At 30.5% G+C, this 21,966-nt stretch overlaps 1 protein-coding gene across 1 annotated transcript; it reads right to left on the bottom strand.

Annotated features, from left to right (window-relative positions):
* Window positions 1-17,692: 17,692 nt before the first annotated feature.
* LOC108692727 (transmembrane emp24 domain-containing protein 7-like) lies at window positions 17,693-19,904 on the bottom strand. The gene is made up of 3 exons (XM_018201120.1): window positions 19,516-19,904; window positions 18,784-19,029; window positions 17,693-18,720 (listed from the first exon to the last, which is right to left on the bottom strand). The coding sequence occupies exons 1-3, from the start codon at window positions 19,669-19,671 to the stop codon at window positions 18,493-18,495; spliced, it is 630 nt and encodes a 209-aa protein (XP_018056609.1). The 5' UTR covers window positions 19,672-19,904; the 3' UTR covers window positions 17,693-18,492.
* Between the last annotated feature and the right edge of the window lie 2,062 nt (window positions 19,905-21,966).

Raw genomic sequence — 21,966 nt, 5'->3', positions numbered from 1 at the left:
CACGTTCTTTTGTTCCATGTCGTCAATAGAGAATAAGAGTTACCAATTGTGAAACGCGAAACATGAGGCGGTGTTCATAGTTCTTATTTTGAAACCGTCTTAAATAATGTCTTAAGATGCTAATACAGTCCTCGGATTGACTTACGACGATCTTAAAACTGTACTTAAAACAGTCTTAAATGCAGGACTGTATTAACATCCTAAGATTATATTTAAAACAGTTTTAAAATAAAAACTGATTGTGAATACTGTTTCATGTTTAACATTCACAATTGTAGCCCTTGAACCTTATAAAATCTTATAACCTTATGAAAACATTTTATATTTCTCTTTCTATAGAAAGAGAATTTAAGATGCATTATAAAGTGTGTCAAACGAGGAAAGATTTAGTATCAATTTCACGCGAAACAGGCCGGTATTCATATTGGATGTGGAAAAAAGTTCGTGGCGTTTTTCTCGCTAGATGGCATTAAATGCTCAGCAGTCGGTAACTACTAATCGCATCGGCAACACTAGACGTGCGTTTAAAAAGTGACATTTTAACCTTTAAGCCGAAAAAGATTGAAATCGGTGAAGTGGATCAAAAGTTATTTTATTTTGAAAATGGAAATAAATAAGGAAAAAATTCGCTACATTTTGCAGTATCACTACGATAAAGGCAAGAATGCTGCACAGGCTTGTGAAAAAATTTGCGCTATTTATGGTAAAGATACTCTATCAAAATCAGTAGCACGAAAATGATTGGTCACTCGCTTTCATGCTGGAAATTTCGATGTGAAAGATGAACCTCGCTCCGGTCGACCAATCACTAAAAAGTCCGATGAAATCATGATAAATGGTCGAGCGTGATAAGCATGTGAGCACTGTAGAGATTGCCAAGGAACTAGGCATCGACACAAAACAGTTTTAAATCATTTACACAAAGAAGGATACAAAAAGAAGCTCGATGTTTGGGTTCCTCACGAGTTAAGTGTTAGGAACATGATGGACCGAATTAACATTTGTGATACGCTACTGAAACGGAAATGAAATTGAGCCATTTGTGAAGAGAATGATAATTGGTGATGAAAAATGGATCATCTACGACAATCCAACTAGAAAAAGATCGTGGATAAAGAAAGAAGAGAAGGCACAAGCAATCGCAAAACCTGGATTGACGAGGAAGAAGATGATATTGTGTGTGTGTGGTGGGACTGGAAGGGAATCGTTCACTATGAGCTGTTATCGTCCAATCAAACAATTAATTCCGAATTCTACTGTGAACAACTGCAGAGATTACAACAAGCAATTGAGAGGAAGCGGCCAGAATTAATCAATAGGAGAGATGTCGTCTTCCATCACGACAACGCTCGACCACACACATCTTTGATGACTCGACAAAAATTGCGAGAGCTTGGCTGGGAAGTTTTAATGCATCCACCGTATAGTCCTGACATAGCACCCTCAGACTATCATTTGTTTAGGTCTCTATAGAACTCTCTTAATGGTGTAAAGCTAGCTTCAAAAGAGGCCTGTGAAAATCACTCGAAGCAGTTTTTCGATGAGAAACCACAGAAGTTCTATCGCGATGGAATTATGGCTCTGCCCCAAAAATGGCAAAATATTATAGAAAATAATGGAGCATATTTGGTTTAAATAAATTGATTTCAATACTAGAAAAACAAAACTTTAATTTTACTAAAAAATCGCCACGAATTTCCTATCCATACCCAATAGTTGATTCTTGCATTTAAGACTATCTTCAATACAATTTTAAGATATCCGAGGACTGTATTAACATGATTATGTTATATAATGTGAATATAACAACAATATAGATCTTATAAATGTTAATATATAATATAATAGTTATCTACCTTTGACATAACATCTGTTATATATATGTGTTACATGATTACATTGAGATTATGTTGCCGTTACTTTACTATAACAAATAGATATAATGCATCAGTTATAAATTTCGCAGCTATATAACAAAATATATTATATTAATATCACTGCAATACATTCTATTATGTGTTATTTCCAGGTTGTATTGTAGCTATCATTCCGTGATTGCTAGAGTTCTTGCAAATCACCAATGTTTACCAGCTCTCCTAACAACCGGAATGCAAATACTTTCAACACCTCATATAATACAAGATTGTCATGGCATGAACGCGAGACATACTTAATGTAAATTTTTTTTAAGATACTATATATATATATTATATAATATTATATAATAGCATTTTTTTTTATTTAGATTTTCCTTACCAACATATTGCAAGAATTTATTCTAAATCATAAAATTTAAAAATATATATGTAGACTTTATGTAATAAGTGATTATAACAATAAAATAAGTTGTAAGAAAAAACCGAGAGAAATGTGCTTAAAATAATGTTTACATAATTTTTGTTCGGAGTTACGTGATCAGTTGACGCCTCTCTACGTGATCAGTTGACGACTAGACTCTTTTGGGTGTGAACACATTTGGATCTTTCTTTTTCTCTCTTCCTCCTCCCTCTCTCTCTTCTTAATAAATTTAAAGAATAAATAGAAGAAAGCAAATAAATAAAATCGAAAAAAACCGTTAAAAAATTACAATATTTTCGATTTCGGTTTTTTTTACCAGTAAAAAAACCGAAACTGAAATATTTATTTGATATTTTATTAAACCGGAACCGAACCGGAAAAAACTTTCGGTCCGGGTCCCTAATTGGTATAATCATGCTACAAACTGTAGATCAGAAACATTCACAATTTTATGCACATCTACTTACATGCGTGTGATTTGTTTCACTCAAAAATATTAACATTAAGGTTGTATTTAATATAAAAAAATCCGATAGAAAAAGTAAAAAAACTATTTTATCTTTATGGTTTTGAATATGGATTTTATATATTGGAATGCTATCATTATCACATTATCACATTATAGTTTCTTTTCATAATTAAGATTCATGAATGTATAAGAATTTATCGAATTAAATCTCTATCGTTTTCTTGCTAATTTGATATAAATATAATATAATATATAAAAAGTAAAATTTTTTATTCTCATCTGATGAATATATTTACATCATATATTCATCATGCTTGAAATACGCTATACATTAAATTTATACACATATATGTACATATTTAAAAAAACGCATATAAAAGTATTGTTCGTTTTATCTCTCAGGAGCTGCTCGGGATCGCTCCGAATGAACCCAGCGTACTTGAAATATAAGATTCACATTACGTATGACATCTGATATTGTTAGGCCTGTTCTACGTCGTATGTCGGCATCGGATGTCGAACGCAGGCGTATTCAGTTATCGGTTGTCGGAAAGAAACAATCGACCATGATTGGTTAATTTCTTACGGCACGACATACGTGTCCCAACTGATTGTAGACTAGACCTTACGATGAATGTCGGACGTCGTATGACATCCGATGTCGTACATAGTGTGAATCCTACATTTCGAGTACACTAGTATCATTCGAATCCCGAACAGCTCCCAAGAGGCAAAATAAATAATGGTATAGTATAGACGGAATTGAACCTAAGCCCTATGGAGTAATAACTTAACACGTTAATCCTGAGCTATAATCGCACGCATGTTTGAACAACTTGAAATTCGATTGTTATTCAACTCCTCGTATAAGTTTTTATAGTTCATTTACTATAGTTCATTTACTATATATATATATTTATAAATCTGTGATAATTCCATATTGAATACTGTCAACAGTATTCAATATGGAATTATCATAGATTTATAAAATAGACAGAGCATTTATACGAGAGAAGCTGAAGACAACATTGAAGGACACCTCTACTCCAGATATATTTGTTTCTCTCTTTTACAATGAGCGGTGGGGACCAATCAGCTTGATCGTAAAGCCCCAACTCTCGAACGTCTATCTTCGTTGCTCTCGGCCATTTCCCAGCTTGCCGCGGCGACCAATCAATTCACCATTAGAAAAGAACTACTCCACGATTATTTCTTTCTCTTTCTATATGCAAGGTCGAAAGGTCATCAATACTATAACAGGAAATTTTTCATCATAAATTATATAAGTTTTTATATAATTTTTATATACATAAGTTTTTATAGTATAAAAATATATAAGTTTTATAGTACCGGTCTATAATATCGATGATTTTCAAATTAAATAAAAATCGAAATGTTTTGTATAGGAAACAATTTATTGTGCATCATTTCCGCACCATTTTTATACCTTTCTTATGGCGTGGAATTGGCACAATGCAGAATTGGAGAAACGTTCATGATTAGTGGCTTCATTCCGCAGTTTTTTGGGCAAATTTATTTCTTTTTGCGGATTCCGCAAATGCTTGTGTGTGTGTGCGTGTGCATGTATAATCGGAGCCTAAAAGGTTGCAACACTTTTTTTTCGATGAGTTTCAGAATACAGTTTGCTCAATTGGTTCTTAACTTCTTAAAAGGGCTTCGCATAATAAAAGGAACAAGGAATAAGAAGGAACAGAGAACAGAGAATAAGAACTGTGTATTCCACAATACATAATTTCTGATAGAAATTCTTATTCTCTGTTCCCTGTTCCTTTTATTGTGCGGAGTATCCTAAGTATTCATAATATTACTTATATCAACTATAGTCCCTATAATGCCTCCAATACACTAGCGCGATGTTCGTCGCGCGTGATATCCAACGAGTGTACAGCTTTATATTAGATATTCTCATTCTAAAGGTACTGTCATTGGATATCGCGTGGCGCGCGCGATGACTAACATTGCGCTGGTGTGCCATAAGAGTCGCGTCAATCTTGTCAAAATTTTCATTGACTTTGAAGTTAAATGGCAGAAACAATCATCGATGATATTACATCCTCATTTTGAGTATCGTGAACGCGATGATTTAGATTTTAGAAATTGTCAGAGTAGAATTTATGTTAAATTATAAAATATTGACAGAAATAGATCTGTTTTCTATAGCTAAACTAGTTTTACACTTTAGGAAATAGTAATAATATGAAACAGTAATAAAATAACATTTATTTAACAATACTTTTATTTTACAATAAAATGTCTTGCCATCAAACTGCTGTATGGTAAATTTCAATGCCCTTTTTGTTTTAAACACGTTTTAGTGTCATGTTTTTCTGCAAAAAAGACGTTAAAATTATATGATTAATAATAAAGTTAGAATGTCACTTTCGACGCTTTCCTATCACATAATATCTATATCTATATCTTTTATATTTTTTTAATTCGAAACCTTTATAATGATATATAAGCTTATTTATAATTTTGATACATCTAAAATAATTTCATCACTTTATTAATCAAAGCTTCCATCATGATTCTACGCTACGTAGTAGAGTCTAGAGCCTTCTCTAAAGATTGAAATTTGATCAAAACAATAGGAGCTAAAATTCCTTTGTTCTCAATGGTCAAATTTTAATCTTCAATCTTCAATCTCAATCTTCAATGCATAGTCTGATTCCGGCCTAATAGAGTCTCTGTTAGACACCATTTTACTTCACATTGACGCGACTCTCTTATAGGGACTTTAATATTCAGCGACAAACAAGTCATGTAATTTCATATGTCGCTATCTATGGAAGGGATAACATAATGTGCTTAGTTTGCAAGCATCTCTCTCTCTAAATCTCCGCCGTTTCTGTCTATGAATGTCGCATTAGGAGAAATCATGTATTATGAAATATACAGTTTCTGTACAACAAAAATAAAGCGAAATTAGGCAAAATAAACTAGCAGTATGCATTAATAAATGTACAAATTTAAAAAGAAAATATAAAGAAAGAGATTTTGGGTTGATTCTTTATTTGAAAGACGATGTGAACATAGATTAAACAAAATTATGATTAAAAAATTATCAGTAAATAACCGGTTATGCTTTCATAAGTCAAAATGCTTTTTTCATGCTATGATCATTTCACATATGCAACAGCCATTTGAAAATTTCATGAAATTATCATAAATAATAACAAATAATACAATGATTAAATAATAATACAATAATTAAATCAATATAATGTATTGAGCAATCATAAATAAAAATGGTATAAACAGAATGGGAAATAAAAATAAAAGTAATCAGGATTAAAATCGCATGTAACAAATTTTTTATTGATAAGAAATTTGTACTCATTTGTTTATTTATTGTGATAATTTAGTGAAAACATCCTCTCCGACACTTTAGAATAAAGAATATAATATAAAATAGGACTCCTAATTGTAAAAATATAATACAAATTTAAAGAAGCTACTTTGGAGTTGCAGCGGTAAGCATTTCTTTTTTCACGTCCAGAATTTCATGAAAAAAATTTGACGTTTATAATTAAAATTTTGACAGACCATGACTATTCTATAGATTTTATCCTCAAGACAATAATTAATAGACTTAAACATTTAATTAAAAAAACAAATTCATTGACTAACAAGAATAACAGAAAAGATTCAGATGAAAAAAAGATGGTTCTTTATTCCATATATGCAAGGCACTTCAAATAAATTTAAAAATGTAATTAATGGTGATGTACATAGAATCTTTTTCAGATTAAATTAATTAAATAAATTTGTAAAAATTCATAAAGATCTGACGCCCAAAGAACAAAAAAGAAACGTCATTTATAAAATAAATTGTAAGGATTATGATTACGTGAGTTAAAAGAAAATTAATTACAAGAGTAACAAAATATAAAAGCAATTTATTTAAAGGTCTATTTTTATTCTGTTATCACTGAACGCTTTGGATCACAGTCACAAAATTGATTGGGATAATATATTGGGTTGTCCGGAAAATTCGTGCCGATGTTGAAGGAAAATTGAAACGCAGAAAATTTAAATTTTAGTATACATTTATTAAATTATATAGGTTAGTCGGCACGAACTTTCCAGACAACCCAATAGAAGTTTTGGATGAAAAAAGATATTTTAATAAATGATTGATTTCAGAAATCATAAATATAAAACGACAAACAAATGGTCTCAATCTTCAAAAAGACATAGATAGTTTAGATAGAACATATAATGACATTCTTAATAAATGTAAATAAATTCAACTTACACATAAAGACAACATCTATTCTATGTCCTTTCAGTATCTATTTTAAAAACATCTTGTTTATTACTATTCTTAGAAACAATTAAGAACATCTTGACGATTTTTAAGTTTTATCACAACATGTTTTATATAAATCTTTTTCATTTACTCAACATTGTAATATATTTAACTGCAGTAGAATTGAAGTAAGCACTTTCTTTGTACAATTTCATGTTAACTTTACATAAGTTTTAACTTTTAATAATTTTATTAGAATGCCATCACTTGTTAACCTAGAAGACAGACATCTTTGTACAATGTTTATGCTTTTCTCACTTTCCGACTAGATAGAGGATATTCTTTATTAATGTATTAATTGTTTATTTGCTGAAGATGGCTAAAACGGATAGTCGAAACGTTCAAACTAATATTTTTTAATACACATTATACTATTAATGATTATAAGTGTAGATTGCGCTCTTCTTACCGTGCTGACTCCAAAGTAGTCCTCTTAAATCTGTATTATATCCTCTCCGAGAAAAATTTTACTCGAGATACTGTAGCATATCCTATATATTTCGAATAAAATTTTCTTCGGAAAGGATGTTTTGCTAAAAGGAATATAGCTTAAGTAAATACCTTTATTATACTTACATCCTGCTGTTTAAATTTTTGCCTAAGAGCAATCTTTGCCGAGTCGCTAAAAGTTGGATTAGGCCTGGTCTACAATTAACCGGAAAATATTGTATGTATGTGGATGCGCATAACCTTCATTTTCGTGTCAGCTGTCGATGTCGGCTGCTGGACGTCATTTGGATTGATCAGGGCTTATTTTTTACGACTAACGATATCCGATAGCGACTTGATTGTAGACGAGGTCTTAGGGGCTCCGCACTATAAAGAAATAGGAAATAGAGAACAGAGAATAAGAATTTCAATCCATCAGAAATCATAAATTGTGGAATACACAATTTCTGATAGGTTGAAATTCTTATTCTCTGTTCTCTGTTCCCTATTCCTTTTATTGTGCGGAGCCCCTAAATAAGCTTAAAACAAGATTAGTTTTAAGTATGTACATGTACATGCACACGTATACATGCAAGTATTGGCAGATCCACAAAAGAAATTAATTTGCACAACAAAAAATCGGCGGAATCGGCGGAATGAAGCCACGACCAATCACGAATGTTCCAATAATTCCGCATCATAGGACCGCATCATGACCTAGTTTCTATCCAGGATTTAAACCAGATCAGAATGTAAAAACCAACTAATCTACAGTCGAGTATTCCCCTGTCGTTCAATTGTAACAGAAGAATACTCGATTGTAATTGGCTGATTCTTACATTCTGATCCGGATTAAACCCTCGGTAGAAACTAAGCCCATGATTTTCTATTTCGTAGTCGTTTTCCACATCGTGTGATTTCCTAAGCCATAAGAACTATTGATTATTAGAACTACCGCACACAAATTCCATAACAATATGCGTGTAAACTTAAGTCGATGAACCAATCAAAATACTACTTTAGATTACATAATCTAACGGAAATGGAAATAACAGTAAGCTTTATCCATAACCTCGCAATAAGGTGAATTTCAATTTAATTCCGATTTAAATTTATAAGTTTACTGCTATTTCTATTTCCGTTCTGAGTACATAGATCTAAAGCAGAATCCTAATTGGCTCATCGACTTATGTTTATATTTAAGGTTACTGTTACAGAAATTTTACCTATGGCGGGTAACTAAAGGTCATTGCACGTAAAAATTTTAGTTGCAATCGCAAAATCATAAAAAGCGCAAGACAATAAATTGATTGGCTACAAGGCAAGCGGTAAGGGAGCATTTATATTGGCCGTAATCGTATGAAGTGTGCCGTAATTTGTAAGAATTAATTACAGTCAAGTATTCCCCTCTCATTCGGCGGTGAAAAAGGGAATACTCGAAGATTGGTCAATTTTTACAGATTACAGCATACGGCATACGGCAACCAATATAAACGCTCTCTAAAACTTATTCTACAGTGACCGTAACGTAAGACGATAACATAAATCGCAACACGCAAAACGCACATACAACGTTTATCGAGACAGCCAATCAGAAGCATCAATAATACTATCGACTATTTCTGATTGGCTGTCACGTATGCGTGTTACATGAACGCAACTTAATATGTCGACTTTTCTGATTTAAGTAAAACATAACCAAGTTCGCAGCGAAATGAACTATTTTCATTTCTTTATGTTACGCTGGATATGGTCAACGCGATGTTGCAAACGCTTTGAAGCATTTTTTAATTGGTTAGTTTATAAAATTCTTTCTTCTCATTAGTTCATCAAACGCTTCAAAGCATTTGTAACGAGACTTTGACCACAGTCTTTAAGTCATGAAAACAGGTGAAATGGACGCATTGATGATAATCAGGTTGATAAGTTGCACATATTTGAAATAAATAAAACAAAAAAAGGGGAAATTGTTATATAATTATTAAGGAAATTATTAACAATTAGATAAATTGTTTATTTTAATTGTTTATTAACTAACAGAATACTATTAATAACAATTGTAATTACTTATGTCAAAATAACCATACATCGGGCAAGAGAGATTTCCGATTGCTACATTTTCTCAACTATACAGTTACTAATTCCAATAGCATTTTATATTATGTTCAGGCTAGAGTCGAATGTAAGCAAAAAATTCTTCATGATCAGTTAATCTAATTTCATGAAATAGGAAACCCTATTGTCGTCTTCTTTTATTGATTGACCTGATCCACCAATGTTTAATTTTTATTTTTTGTGCTTGCAAAGCAATCATTTGAAGCGCAATACTTCGATTTAATAATAAAATAAAACGCGTTATGAGTCCTAACTTTTTTAAATCCATCTTTAAACTTATAACGATCACTCGCACTACCTGTATCAGTGCATATTAAAAGTTGTTTTATATAAACTATTTCAGCAATGATACAATATAATCAACTTTGACAATTCAATAATACACATATATTTTGTTAAATAACATGATAATAGCATTAATAAATTTAATAATTAGTCGTTTAAAATATTTATATACTTTTTTTTTTAACTTTGCTAATTTCATGCAAAATGGCTTTTAGTATGCACATCTAGTGTAGTGCTAATGACCAAATTCGCTATTACAGTTAATAATTTCGCAAAGAAATAAATCGGCCATTGCTTTCAACGTTTCTGATTGGCTCTCTCAATAAGCATTGCGTGTAGGTTTTGCGTGTTGCGATTTATGTTATGATCTTACGTTACGGTATTGAATAGGCTTAAGGGCGTCAGCACAATAAAATAAACGTAACCAAGTCACGAATCGTGAGTAACAGCATATAATATATATAACATAATATAATTTTTCAAATATTTTGATATTTTAGATATAAATTGTCAATGTTACATGTGTAATGACATGTATAACAAATTTTGAAATGATTAAAAAGCATAACCTTATGTATCAAAGCTATGTTCCAATCCTTTTCGAAGAAAATTTTACTCGAAATATATAGTACATATATAGACCAAGTCCTTCACACATACATTACGTATATTAAACCGGTTCTACATTAGTTGCAAGTCGATCGCAAGTTGTTGCGACAGCCAATCTGAAGCTTGCTTTTGAAATCAACGCTTCATATTGACTGACACAATAAACTTGTGATCGGTAGAACTTTAATCAAATCAGTACATATGCAAAAATTTTTATTCATTTGCAATGTTGTAATATAATTGTTAACAATTGTAACAATTGTACATTGTTAACAACTGTATTATTACAACATTGCAAATGAATAAAAATTTTTGCATATGTACTGATTCAATTAATGTATGAAAGATTTGAGGTGCGTTCGGAGGAGACACTATTCGCGCTATGGATGCAAATGCTATCAACGCTGTTCTTGGAGCCAATAGCGCGATAGCGTTAGCAAGCTCCATGATCCTAGCGTAGCATTGGTAGCGTTCAATCAGAGAGATTTAATATTCGTCGAGGTTAAGTTAACGTAAGGGATTCTGTTTTCAATCACCAACCAAACTTTTCCCTGTAATTAAAATTTTTAAGGTTTTGTAAAGTATTTCTAACGTAAATTTTTTATTTTCTTGTAGTGAATAACAGAACGCAACCTCAATTGCAATCTCTATGATAGCTTGCCGCTAGGCCGAAGTGAACAATGTTGTAAACTAGATCAAAAATTAATAGTCACATTAAGTAAATTAATCAAATAAAAGGAAGAATTTTTGAGCATCCATTGTCAATTTCAGAAGAAGAATCTACATCTAATAAGGATCTTAAGCATTTGCAGTGGAATATTCTGCCGCGCTATACCGCAATAGTAACTTTTTCCGTACACGGGAATTAAAAATTGCCGTTAACAAGATACCTCTGACTTTCACGTTTATAATAAAATCAAATACACAAGTTGAACGTCGCAGAAACTTTGAAAAGTTAAAGATGATACACAAGCATGAATTACGTTCACTCCAACCTAATGGCAAGCCAACAGAAATTAACATTGAGATTGCATTCATTATAATAAAATTTGAAATTCACACATTACGTAAGTACGTTTATTCTATGAAATTCTAAGAGAGAAAAATTTGATGTCACTCGAGAATCCCCTCAAACATTAATCTAATTTTGACAAATGTTAAACATTACCAACGTTACGCTAGGGTCATTCACGGATCTGTAAACGCTACCAATGCATTATCTCGGAAGGAATAGCGTTGATAACGCACAGTTGTGACGTTACATATTACCATTAGTGACGTGTTTATTAGCACTATCTGCAGTTCCGCGAACAGTTTGCGCTAAATAATGCCAATAGTATTTCTCCGAACGTACCTTGATATATATGGTTACGTTTTTTAACATTTCGAAATTTATTACACATTTTTCAATTACACATATATTGACAATTTATATATATATATATGTAAAGTATTAAAATATTTGAAAAATTTATATATGATGTAATTATGTCACTTACCGTTAATATTTGTAATTTCACCAAAGGTGATCATTGCTGTAGACATGTTATCATTACAAGAGATCGACGAGTAATGTGATCGATACGGCAAACAGATGCCGTATCGATCATATTAAATCAAAACATTATGTGTTGACATACGATTACAACTTATGATTCGTGACTCGATTACGACCATTATTATGCTGAGGCCCTAAGTCACGTGATTGTCTTTTGATTGATTGGTTATAAGCATTGAACTATACACACACACACACACACACACACACACACACACACCACACACACACACCAGAAATAGACATCGAGAAAAATTTGTGGCCACAATTGATCACTCGCTATTTTAGTTTAGAATGATATTTGATATGATAGCGAATCAGAAGCATTCGCGCGCACTGCGATCGATGTATCAATTAATAAGGCTTAAACACAATAGGCACAAGCAACAGGAAATAACGAATCGTCCAATCAGAACTCTGGAGTGTAAGTTCGATATTGTATCTCATTTATTGTATCTCTGGATTATATTGTATCTCTGGAGTGTAAGTTCGATATTGTATCTCATTGTGTTTAAGCCTTTGTACTATCGATATATAGAAATCTATATGGATATGGATGAATGGTATGCAAACAAAAATATAATATCAATTTTATTAGTATATTCAATAAAATAACATTAATAACACTTTTCATATCTTACATCGTTAACACATGTGCAGGAATTGATACATTTAATACAAAAATTCTTATCTATGAAATGAAATGTCCTTTTTACTTCTCTGCCCACATCCAGGCACACAACACTTCATGTTGATGCTTTACACATTTTACAGTCATGCGATTTTATAATCTTTCAAAGTAATCTTTCAACTATAACCCTATACACTATGGCCGGTATTCATAGTCAGTTCTTATATTCAAGATCGTTTTAAATTCAGTCTTAAGATATCACTAATCAGAAGGCTGCATTAGCATCTTAAGACATTATCTAAGACAGTCTTGAAATAAGAATCGACTATGAATACCGGCCTATGATCTTGCTGACATATGCGTCTCACTAAAGAACACTAAACGTAAGTGCGCATGAGCATCTGAAAGCTTCTAATTCGTTCTTACATTGATTAAATTAAAATGATGCTGATCAATTGACCACGATATATCACGATATACTTCACAGCAGAGATGCTTATTCCAGTGTATACATAGTTCAGTGATCATAAGGATAAGGCATTAATCGCAATCTTTCGACAGGAAACTACCATTGACAAGATAGCAGGCAAATTGAATATTCCTGATTTATTTATGTCTACATAATTTGGAGAAATTTAGAAAAAATATTTAAACATTTGGATAATAGTATTTTTCTTGTTGTTAACAATTTTTTATCATTCATCAAGTCAGACAGCGATTTTATTTAATGTATTTTACGAATGGAATTGATTAGAATTATTTAGGGAAAATTTTATTATTCGTCTTGTTATTTTCATTTGGGAAAAGTCGCAATTTTGTAATTCAATAGATTTATACATATTGCGAAACCGAACAATACCCGGATGTAGCAGGTATAGTACAATGAATGTAGTAGAAACCTAAAATTATCAAAAATTATCAAAAATTAATCAATTAATCCGGATCTAATTAGTGTAGTAAGAAATCAACTTATGTTGAATTTAATTATGTTCAATTAATTTTTTCACATTCAACTGTGATTGGTCAATTTCTTGTGGCTCAAAGCTTCCTACATTTATTATATCCGAGTTTTCGAACGCAGTCTAACGTTGGAATATTCGGATTTTGAAGTAAATTTTGATATAAAAATATAAAATGAAGAAAAAGATTTGTTATAATAGTACATATTATTTTCTTTATTTATAAATAAATATTATTATTCAAATACATTTCAAAAAGAAAAATTTCAATATTTATTCTTTTTTTTTTTCTAGTAAAAATGGACAAACAATTTTATGATAAAATCATTTGTTTTTATTAGAAAATAAAAAAATAAAGAATAAACATTTCTTTTTTCTTAAAATGTGGTTAAATAATAATATTTACAAATAAAAAATTACATTTACTATTGTAATAAACTTCTTCTTCATTTTATATTTTTATATCAAAATTTACTCCGAATATTTCAACGTTAGATTGTAGTCGCAAACTTCATTCAAATGATACAATAAATGTAGAAAGTCTTGAACCATAAGAAATTGACCAATTATAGTTGTAGATGTGAAAAAAATTAATCGAACATAATTAAGTTCATGATTTAGTTGATTTTTTATTATACATAATTAGATTCAGATTAATTGGTTAAATTTTGACGATTTTACGTTTATTATATTCATTGTACTATATCTACGACACTCACTACATCTGGTCATTTTTCGTAATATGTGTAAGAATCTGAGCACAAGAATTATCGTAACACTTGCTTAGTGACTTAAATTGTAGACGTAAGCACGAGCTTTCACGTATGACATACAACTTATGCCTATTAACTTGCCGTATCTCCAAGAGACGGCAATAAATCGTCATACGCTAAAGTACGCTTGTGCGTTATTTATGTCTCCAACTTAAGTCGCTAAGTAAATATTAGACTTCTTGTGCTCAGACTCTATTAAATATATAAAATTACAAATAGCGACTTTTCAAATGAAAATAATAATAATGAAAATGTCTTCCCCAAATGATTTCTGAAATCGATTCGATTCATAAAACATATTAAATAAAATCTGCTTGACGCATGATAAAATTTGTTAATAACAAGCAAAATATTATTATATAAATGTTTAAATATTTTTCCTAAATTTCTCCAATTCCCAAATCATGTAGACGTAAATAAATAAAATAAAAATATTCAATTTGTCTGTTATTTCTTATTAGTAGTACTACTTCATCTACGATTGTGGCTTTGAGGTTATGATGTTTCACTCGTGTCACCACCATGATGTTTCGCACGCACGCTGCACATCCGCTCGCACGCACACACGCGCATAATGCGCAAAATCCGACTAGCAACCTCCCCGTGGTACGCATCAAGTAATATTAATGCTAGTGACAATTGAGTAAAATGCATAGATAAGTTTGATACATTATATCTCTAAAAAATAAATCGAAGCTTTTTTTTTAATTTGTAAGAAAAAGTCCATATTTTACGATGGTAACTATATATTTACAGAAAAAATTTACTTTACCCCGTGGAATTCATCAAATTATGCATTTCTTAAAAAAAATATACGTTCTTATTTAAAAAAAAATGCCAGGTAGGGGTAAGGATATATTAAAAATCTATGAAAGTTCGTAAAGTACAGACTTTACCATTAAAAATAAAAAAAAATTTTTAAATACGACCATTTTTTGCGAAATTACACTTATTTACATTTATGTGGAATTTTGATATAACTACTTTTTATTGCACATTCTTGTAGATCATCTCGAAAGTTTTCCAAAACACTATATAATTAAATTCATTTTCGTTAAGTACTTTCCGAATTATGGCTTGCAAATTACGACACCTTGGCATTATCTAAGATGTGACTAAATTTAGGCTAGAACGCCTAAAACCTCTTGAATGATGTTCAGGATTATGATCTGGATAACATTTATCAAGATCAAGGCCAGCTTAAGCTTGTACCTCTTATTTTCATTCTTAGAAATGTAATTTTTGGTTAGGTTTAAAATAATCTCCGATGAGCTGTTATCCCAGATCATGATCCTGAATATTCAAGAGAACATTTAGCCATCGATCGGACACCTTAGTAATGCTAATGCTGTAATTTGCAAGCCTTATAACTCGAAAAGTACTTAATGAAAATGAATTTAATTATAGTGTTTTGGAAAACTTTTAAGATGATTTACTTTTGAGAAGAATGTGTAATAAAAAGTAAGAGGTTCATTTAAGAAATTAAAAGTAATTCACGTGATTTTCAAGCAACTATTCAAGGTCAAACTAATGATATCATCTTATGTTCCCCTCAAAGCCATACAACTTTTGTCTGAAACATTTTTTTCTAAGATCAAAAATAAAAAAGTTATTTGGAGTGAGACACTCTATATATTGTATATATGTATATGAATATGCGTAAATAAAATTTATTATATTTATATTAGAAAATAAATTAACAACTTTTCATTAATTCATAGTCTTCTCAACTCATTAAAAAATATTTTTCGTTATTACTATGCAAAAGATGGAAAATCATTTTTATGAATATTGTTATATTTAATAAGAGATCTACCAAAAAATTCCAAAATTTATGTCAAAATTTATTTTAAAAAATGGGATATTATCTCTTTTGCTTCTTTTTAATGGCGATCTACATCTTGAATTAAAAAATTTTGAAGAAACTACAAGAGAAATTCTTTTGAAACATTTTGTGATATACTCTATATATATATAACAGAAAAGTGATAATAGAGATAACAATATTATATTCACTATTTTCATATCTGCAGGTCATTTTGATTGAAATACATGAATGATCAAATTATTACAAACATCTCCATTCTGTATAAATTAACAATTTTATATTAAATTTTTTAATAAAAAATAGTTACACTGTAGTTTTTTATGAAATAAAAAATAATTATAAATTATGATAGAGAACGCCTTGGTTGGTCAAAGTTAGACGTTTTGAATAATACATTATATATTCTTTATTAAATATCAAATTTATTTCAAAAATGATTGCGCGCCGATAATATTCCGACTTTCAACACAATCAATCTGAAACGCTAATAATCTCCTCTAAAATTAGATTAGAAAGAAAGTTATTGCAAAAAATATTACTTGAGCCAGGGTTCGAACCTTGAGTTCTCTTAACTTTTCGGGGCGAATGTCTTAGCCAATTCGAGACTTCGGAAATATTCTTCACAACATCGATATGTATAAACATCTCAAGTTCAAACTCTAGCTGAAGATTTTATAAATACTTCTTTATTATGTAATGATAAAAATAGTAAATATAAATAATAAACTGAAAACTTTTCAGATCTCACTCGATTGAGAATCTTTGGGAGAATCTTTGATGAAAAGTTTCCAAGAAATATAAATATCACTAACAAATTTCAATTAATCAAACGTTTGATTGGTGTGTGACGTAGGAATGAAGCAATCAAAACAAACTACTTAATGTATAGAAAGTATATTCAAACAAATTGACGCGGTAATTGTAACAAAAGGTAGCATTTTTAATAAAATATTAATTTTATTATTATTTTTTAGTTTGTGATTCATAATTACCAAAATTTACCTTTACCTCAGTGTATTTTAATGTACAAGTATCCATTAAAAATTATCATATGTTAAAATCTTCATACACATTGATTTATTTCTACACAATCTCAAATAACATATTTTTCGAACTGTGATAAATTTGATTTCCATTGCATAGTAATAATTACAATTTTACAATTTTTATTATCATCTTTAAACATCTTTTTAAAACGATAATATTTGTATATCTTATTTACTAAGGTTCATAATATACAACTTAGGATCATAATATACAAGTAATAGGTAATTATCCCAGTAGGGAATTTTAATTTTAATTTTTTGCAAATTTTCTTGTGTAGATTAAAAAATTCATTGGAATTATAAGAATGATTCTCAAATATTATAACAAACTGTAATTAATATGGCATCTGAATTTCTGGAATACTTTAAAAACATAATTGGACAGACAAAATATTAATAATCTTATTTATTTTGTTTATTTACGTATGCGTTTATTAAATAACACACGCCGAAAAATCATATGCCATATAACGAGAACATGCACTCATAAGTGTCATCTGCGTAATGGCATATAGTATGCTTATATTATTATGAAAAATAATTAATAACGTTCAGAATAGCATTAAATTGAAAGAAACAAGTAAATAATCAATCGCATTTATTTAATTAACTTCTCTAATTAATGCCTAAGATAAATAAAGGAAAGCCCGATAAATAACAAGAGATAGTCGCTTGGCGAGTACATATACACATAAGTATTTTTAATTTATTATGTCACACATTCACAATAAGAAAAATCAGTGTCCTTCCAATGTCCATTGTACTATCTCTGTGCTAGTATAATTTCAGAATATCCATCAAAAGAAAAGTGTAAGATGTTCACTTACATTCATCCTGTTAATCGCTCCTATTGAATCAGCACCCGTGTTAAAAAGTTTTCAGCCTCAATTAATATTCGTGACAATACTACACATGTTCATAGTATGTATTTGAATCACCCCGCGTTTCTAACCAATTCTATAGATTCTAATCACTGAATTCTCTTCTGAAGATTAAGTGATCCTTTCTCGATTGTCAGAGAGGACTTATGATTAAAAGGTCTGCTGCAGGGAAATATTACCGGCAGGTATTACGATGGCACTTTGACCAGTGATTACAAAACATCGTCACAAGAACGATTCGATCGCAAATAAGTTTTCTTTTTCTGTTATTTATCACACTAATAACTTTGGGAAGGACTTCTATCCGTGAAGAAGTTTTTCAGGATGAAAACTTGTCCTACAGCGATGAACAGGATACAAACAGTCTCCATAACCGACCACCAGAGCACTCGCTCATTAAGCTCTTCTGCGCGCTTGCGACCCTGAGCTTCACGTAAGCGGTGATGCGTCTGATAGTCCAAAATGCTGATTAGATTTTTGTGTACTTCTTGGGCAGAAGATTCCATCTAAAAGAACCCGCAAGTATCATTAATTTCTATTTATGTAAAAAATCTATTTTTATAATTTACCTGAGTCATGACTGTAACATGTTCTCCAAGACCAGGAAGTGGCAATTCGTCGCCAACTTGGAAATCCATATATACTAGCTTGTGCGAATATGTAGAAAACTCATTGCTAAAGCAAGCCTTATATATTCCTGACATAGTTGGTATAAAGGAGTGTGAATCAAATTGTGTTTTTACTTGACTATAGATAATTTCTTTATTTGGGGCTTCTAAAGTTACATCTACATCATACTGACCACCTGTAACTACCTGAAAAATATAAAAGCATATTTATCATAAATGAATTGCTTTAAAGAATACAAAATAATCAACTTGTACATAAAGTATCTACAAATCAATAAAATAACTTCTAAAATGATGAAAGAAAGTTGCGAAAAGTTATCAATAAAAATATTACCGCTTCCTATAAAATTTCTCTAAAAAGGAATAACTTGCACATGCAAGATGCATTTATTTTAACTATCTCTCCTCTCTTTCTCAAATGTAAAATACAAGAACAGTGCAACTAAAATAGACCTATTAATAAAATAAAATTTTAATCGCGTTATTCGTTATTTACTCTCTATTCGTGTTATTTCTCGTTTGCTTCATTCAGCTTTAAAGCTAAACAAATGGATAAATGTGGCATACTGCACGAGCTCTGGCCTCGGATGACCTATGAGCGATAATAGCGACGTGTCATTGTGACGCGTGATAAAAACGTATTAGAAATTGATATGTGATAGCGTTGTGCACCTGAAACTCCAACGTAGATGAGACATTCTTTTCGATTTCTTGATAAAAACACTCTTTGGCATTATCGGCCAGTTCGAAGGTTAGCTCGACGCCATCCGTGAGGAGGAGTGCACCAAACAGCGAAGCAAACAATAGCCAGACCGACCAGAAATCCATTCTTATTTTTCGTTTATTTATCGACGCTTACGCGGCTGTCTCGTCACTGATCTGTGCGCATTTAAAATCCTTTTGAGCCTCGAGAAAATTCGGGCATAAGAGCGCAATCACTTTCACTTTTTTTTCAGCGACACCGGGCAGCTTGACTGCCGATTATCTCAAGCAAACAGCACAGACAAACGATCTTAACGTGGCCGGATGTCGACTCGTGTCGACTGCGCACGACGTAACCGTGTTTAGTTTGTTACGGAAGTAGCTAGAGATTTATCGATTATGTATCTTTTTCCCTAGGACGAAAATGTAAAAAATGAAAAATTTTTGTATATGGGAGTGTTTATACTGACTGTAATCGTATACCATAGGCCGTATCATACCATAATCTGTATAAATTGATCAATCACCTTCGAGTGTTCGCTTCTTATTATTGAATGAGAGGGGAACACTTGACTGTGATTAGTCAATTCTTACAGATTATCCTTAGTGAAAATTTTTCTCAAAATTTTTCATATAATTAATAATTATTTAGAATACGGACTGTTCCTTCGATTTTGATAGAATTAGACTCATTCGGCGCGTTTTTGCTCGAAATGAAGCACATTGTGGCCACACACCGCTAAATTTGAAGCAAACAAAGTACGCTACTGTTGTAAACATAACAAAAAAGGATACGTAACAGAAAAATAACAGTAAAGAGTAAAAAAATATTTCTTTAGAATATAATTTTCTGCTTTAAAAACATAAAAATTATATAAAAAGATAATTTGTAGGATAATTTTTAAAGAACAGATTTTATGTTTGTAAAGCAGAGACTATGATTGTAAATTATGATATCAAAAACAATTACCTTTTTTATATAAATTAAATTGAAATTTAGATTTTTCTAACATTTTTAACAAAGTAGAGAATTTGTTTTTAAAGCAGAGAATTGTATTCTAAAGAATTGCTATTTAACCCTTTAATGTTATTTTTCTGTTGCGTTCCTTCTGTTATGTACGTATCCTTTTCTGTTATGTTTAAAATAATAACACACTTTACTTATTTCAAATTTAGCGGAATATGTGACAATAGCACTTACGAAAGTGCTAAAATATTTATAGCGTTGCGTCTCATTAGTATGACAGATTTCCTAACTTAAATAGTCGTTAACTTTAACGTTTAATATCTCGGTTCGCGAGGCCAACCTAATACTTTTTCTTACAGATTCTTTCGTTTCGAGTAAAAATGCATCGAATGATCCTAATTTCATTAAAATCGGAAGTCTGTATTCTAAATAATTTTTCAGAATTTCTATATAATTTTATAATTTTCTTCATTTTTTTATACGAATTGGAACATTTCTTAGAAAATCTACATCTTTTCTCAGAATTTTTCATATATTCCAGCAATTACATAACTGTTATATTGCTGTAATAAAATGAAATGTAACAGGTAATATAATATGGTGATTACATGTAACGTACATGTAATATTAGTAATTTCCCACTCACTGCAAATTACACTTATATAAAATAAATGTAACATTGTAGTAAACATAACTCTTGCATAGTTACAGAAAATATACAAAATAGTTGCATAACATACTGAAATGTTATATGATTATAATATAATATAATTCGAATATTATGTAATTGTTATATAATGAATTATATTATAGTTACGTAATCTTTATTAATATATACTTTATTAGAGCAATAAAATGACATACATAAAATGACATATAAACTATATATAAGCAGAACTATAAACTGAGCGCTCAGTGAGCGATCGTAATACTGAATGCACCTATTGCATAAGACCGCTGGATCAGCATCTTATATAAATCAATATGATATCTTTAAGCAGAGAGTACAGACTCTTGCATAACGCATAATATATGAGGCATAAGAAATTCAATCAATCAGAGAGATTCTTTATTTCATGGAAAGGAAGAAAACAAAGGATTTTGATTGGTACATTTTCTATGCTTTCCACCTTATGCTGGATAATGTAAATTGTTTTAAGCTATGTTTACTTATGTCGTTTTATGTATGATAAGGATATCCACACAAACTAAATATAAATGCACAAAGAAAATTATCCAATCACATTTCTTCTATAAAGATGCATGTAAAATATGATTGGATAATTTTTTTTATTCATACATTTATACGGTTATGCAAGTTTGTGTGGATATACCCTAAATTTATTTAAAATATTAACACATTTGTGTGTGAAAATATAACTTTAATGTTAATATTTTTAAGCGAAGTAAATATCACGCGTAGAGATGAATATTTCTGATGTACAATTTGTGAA

The sequence above is a fragment of the Atta colombica genome, unplaced genomic scaffold (genome assembly GCF_001594045.1).
Source record: "Atta colombica isolate Treedump-2 unplaced genomic scaffold, Acol1.0 scaffold81, whole genome shotgun sequence".
Taxonomy (NCBI): Eukaryota; Metazoa; Arthropoda; class Insecta; order Hymenoptera; family Formicidae; genus Atta; species Atta colombica.
The sequence above is the reverse complement of the archived record's forward strand: the minus strand, read 5'-3'. Positions and strand labels throughout refer to the sequence as shown.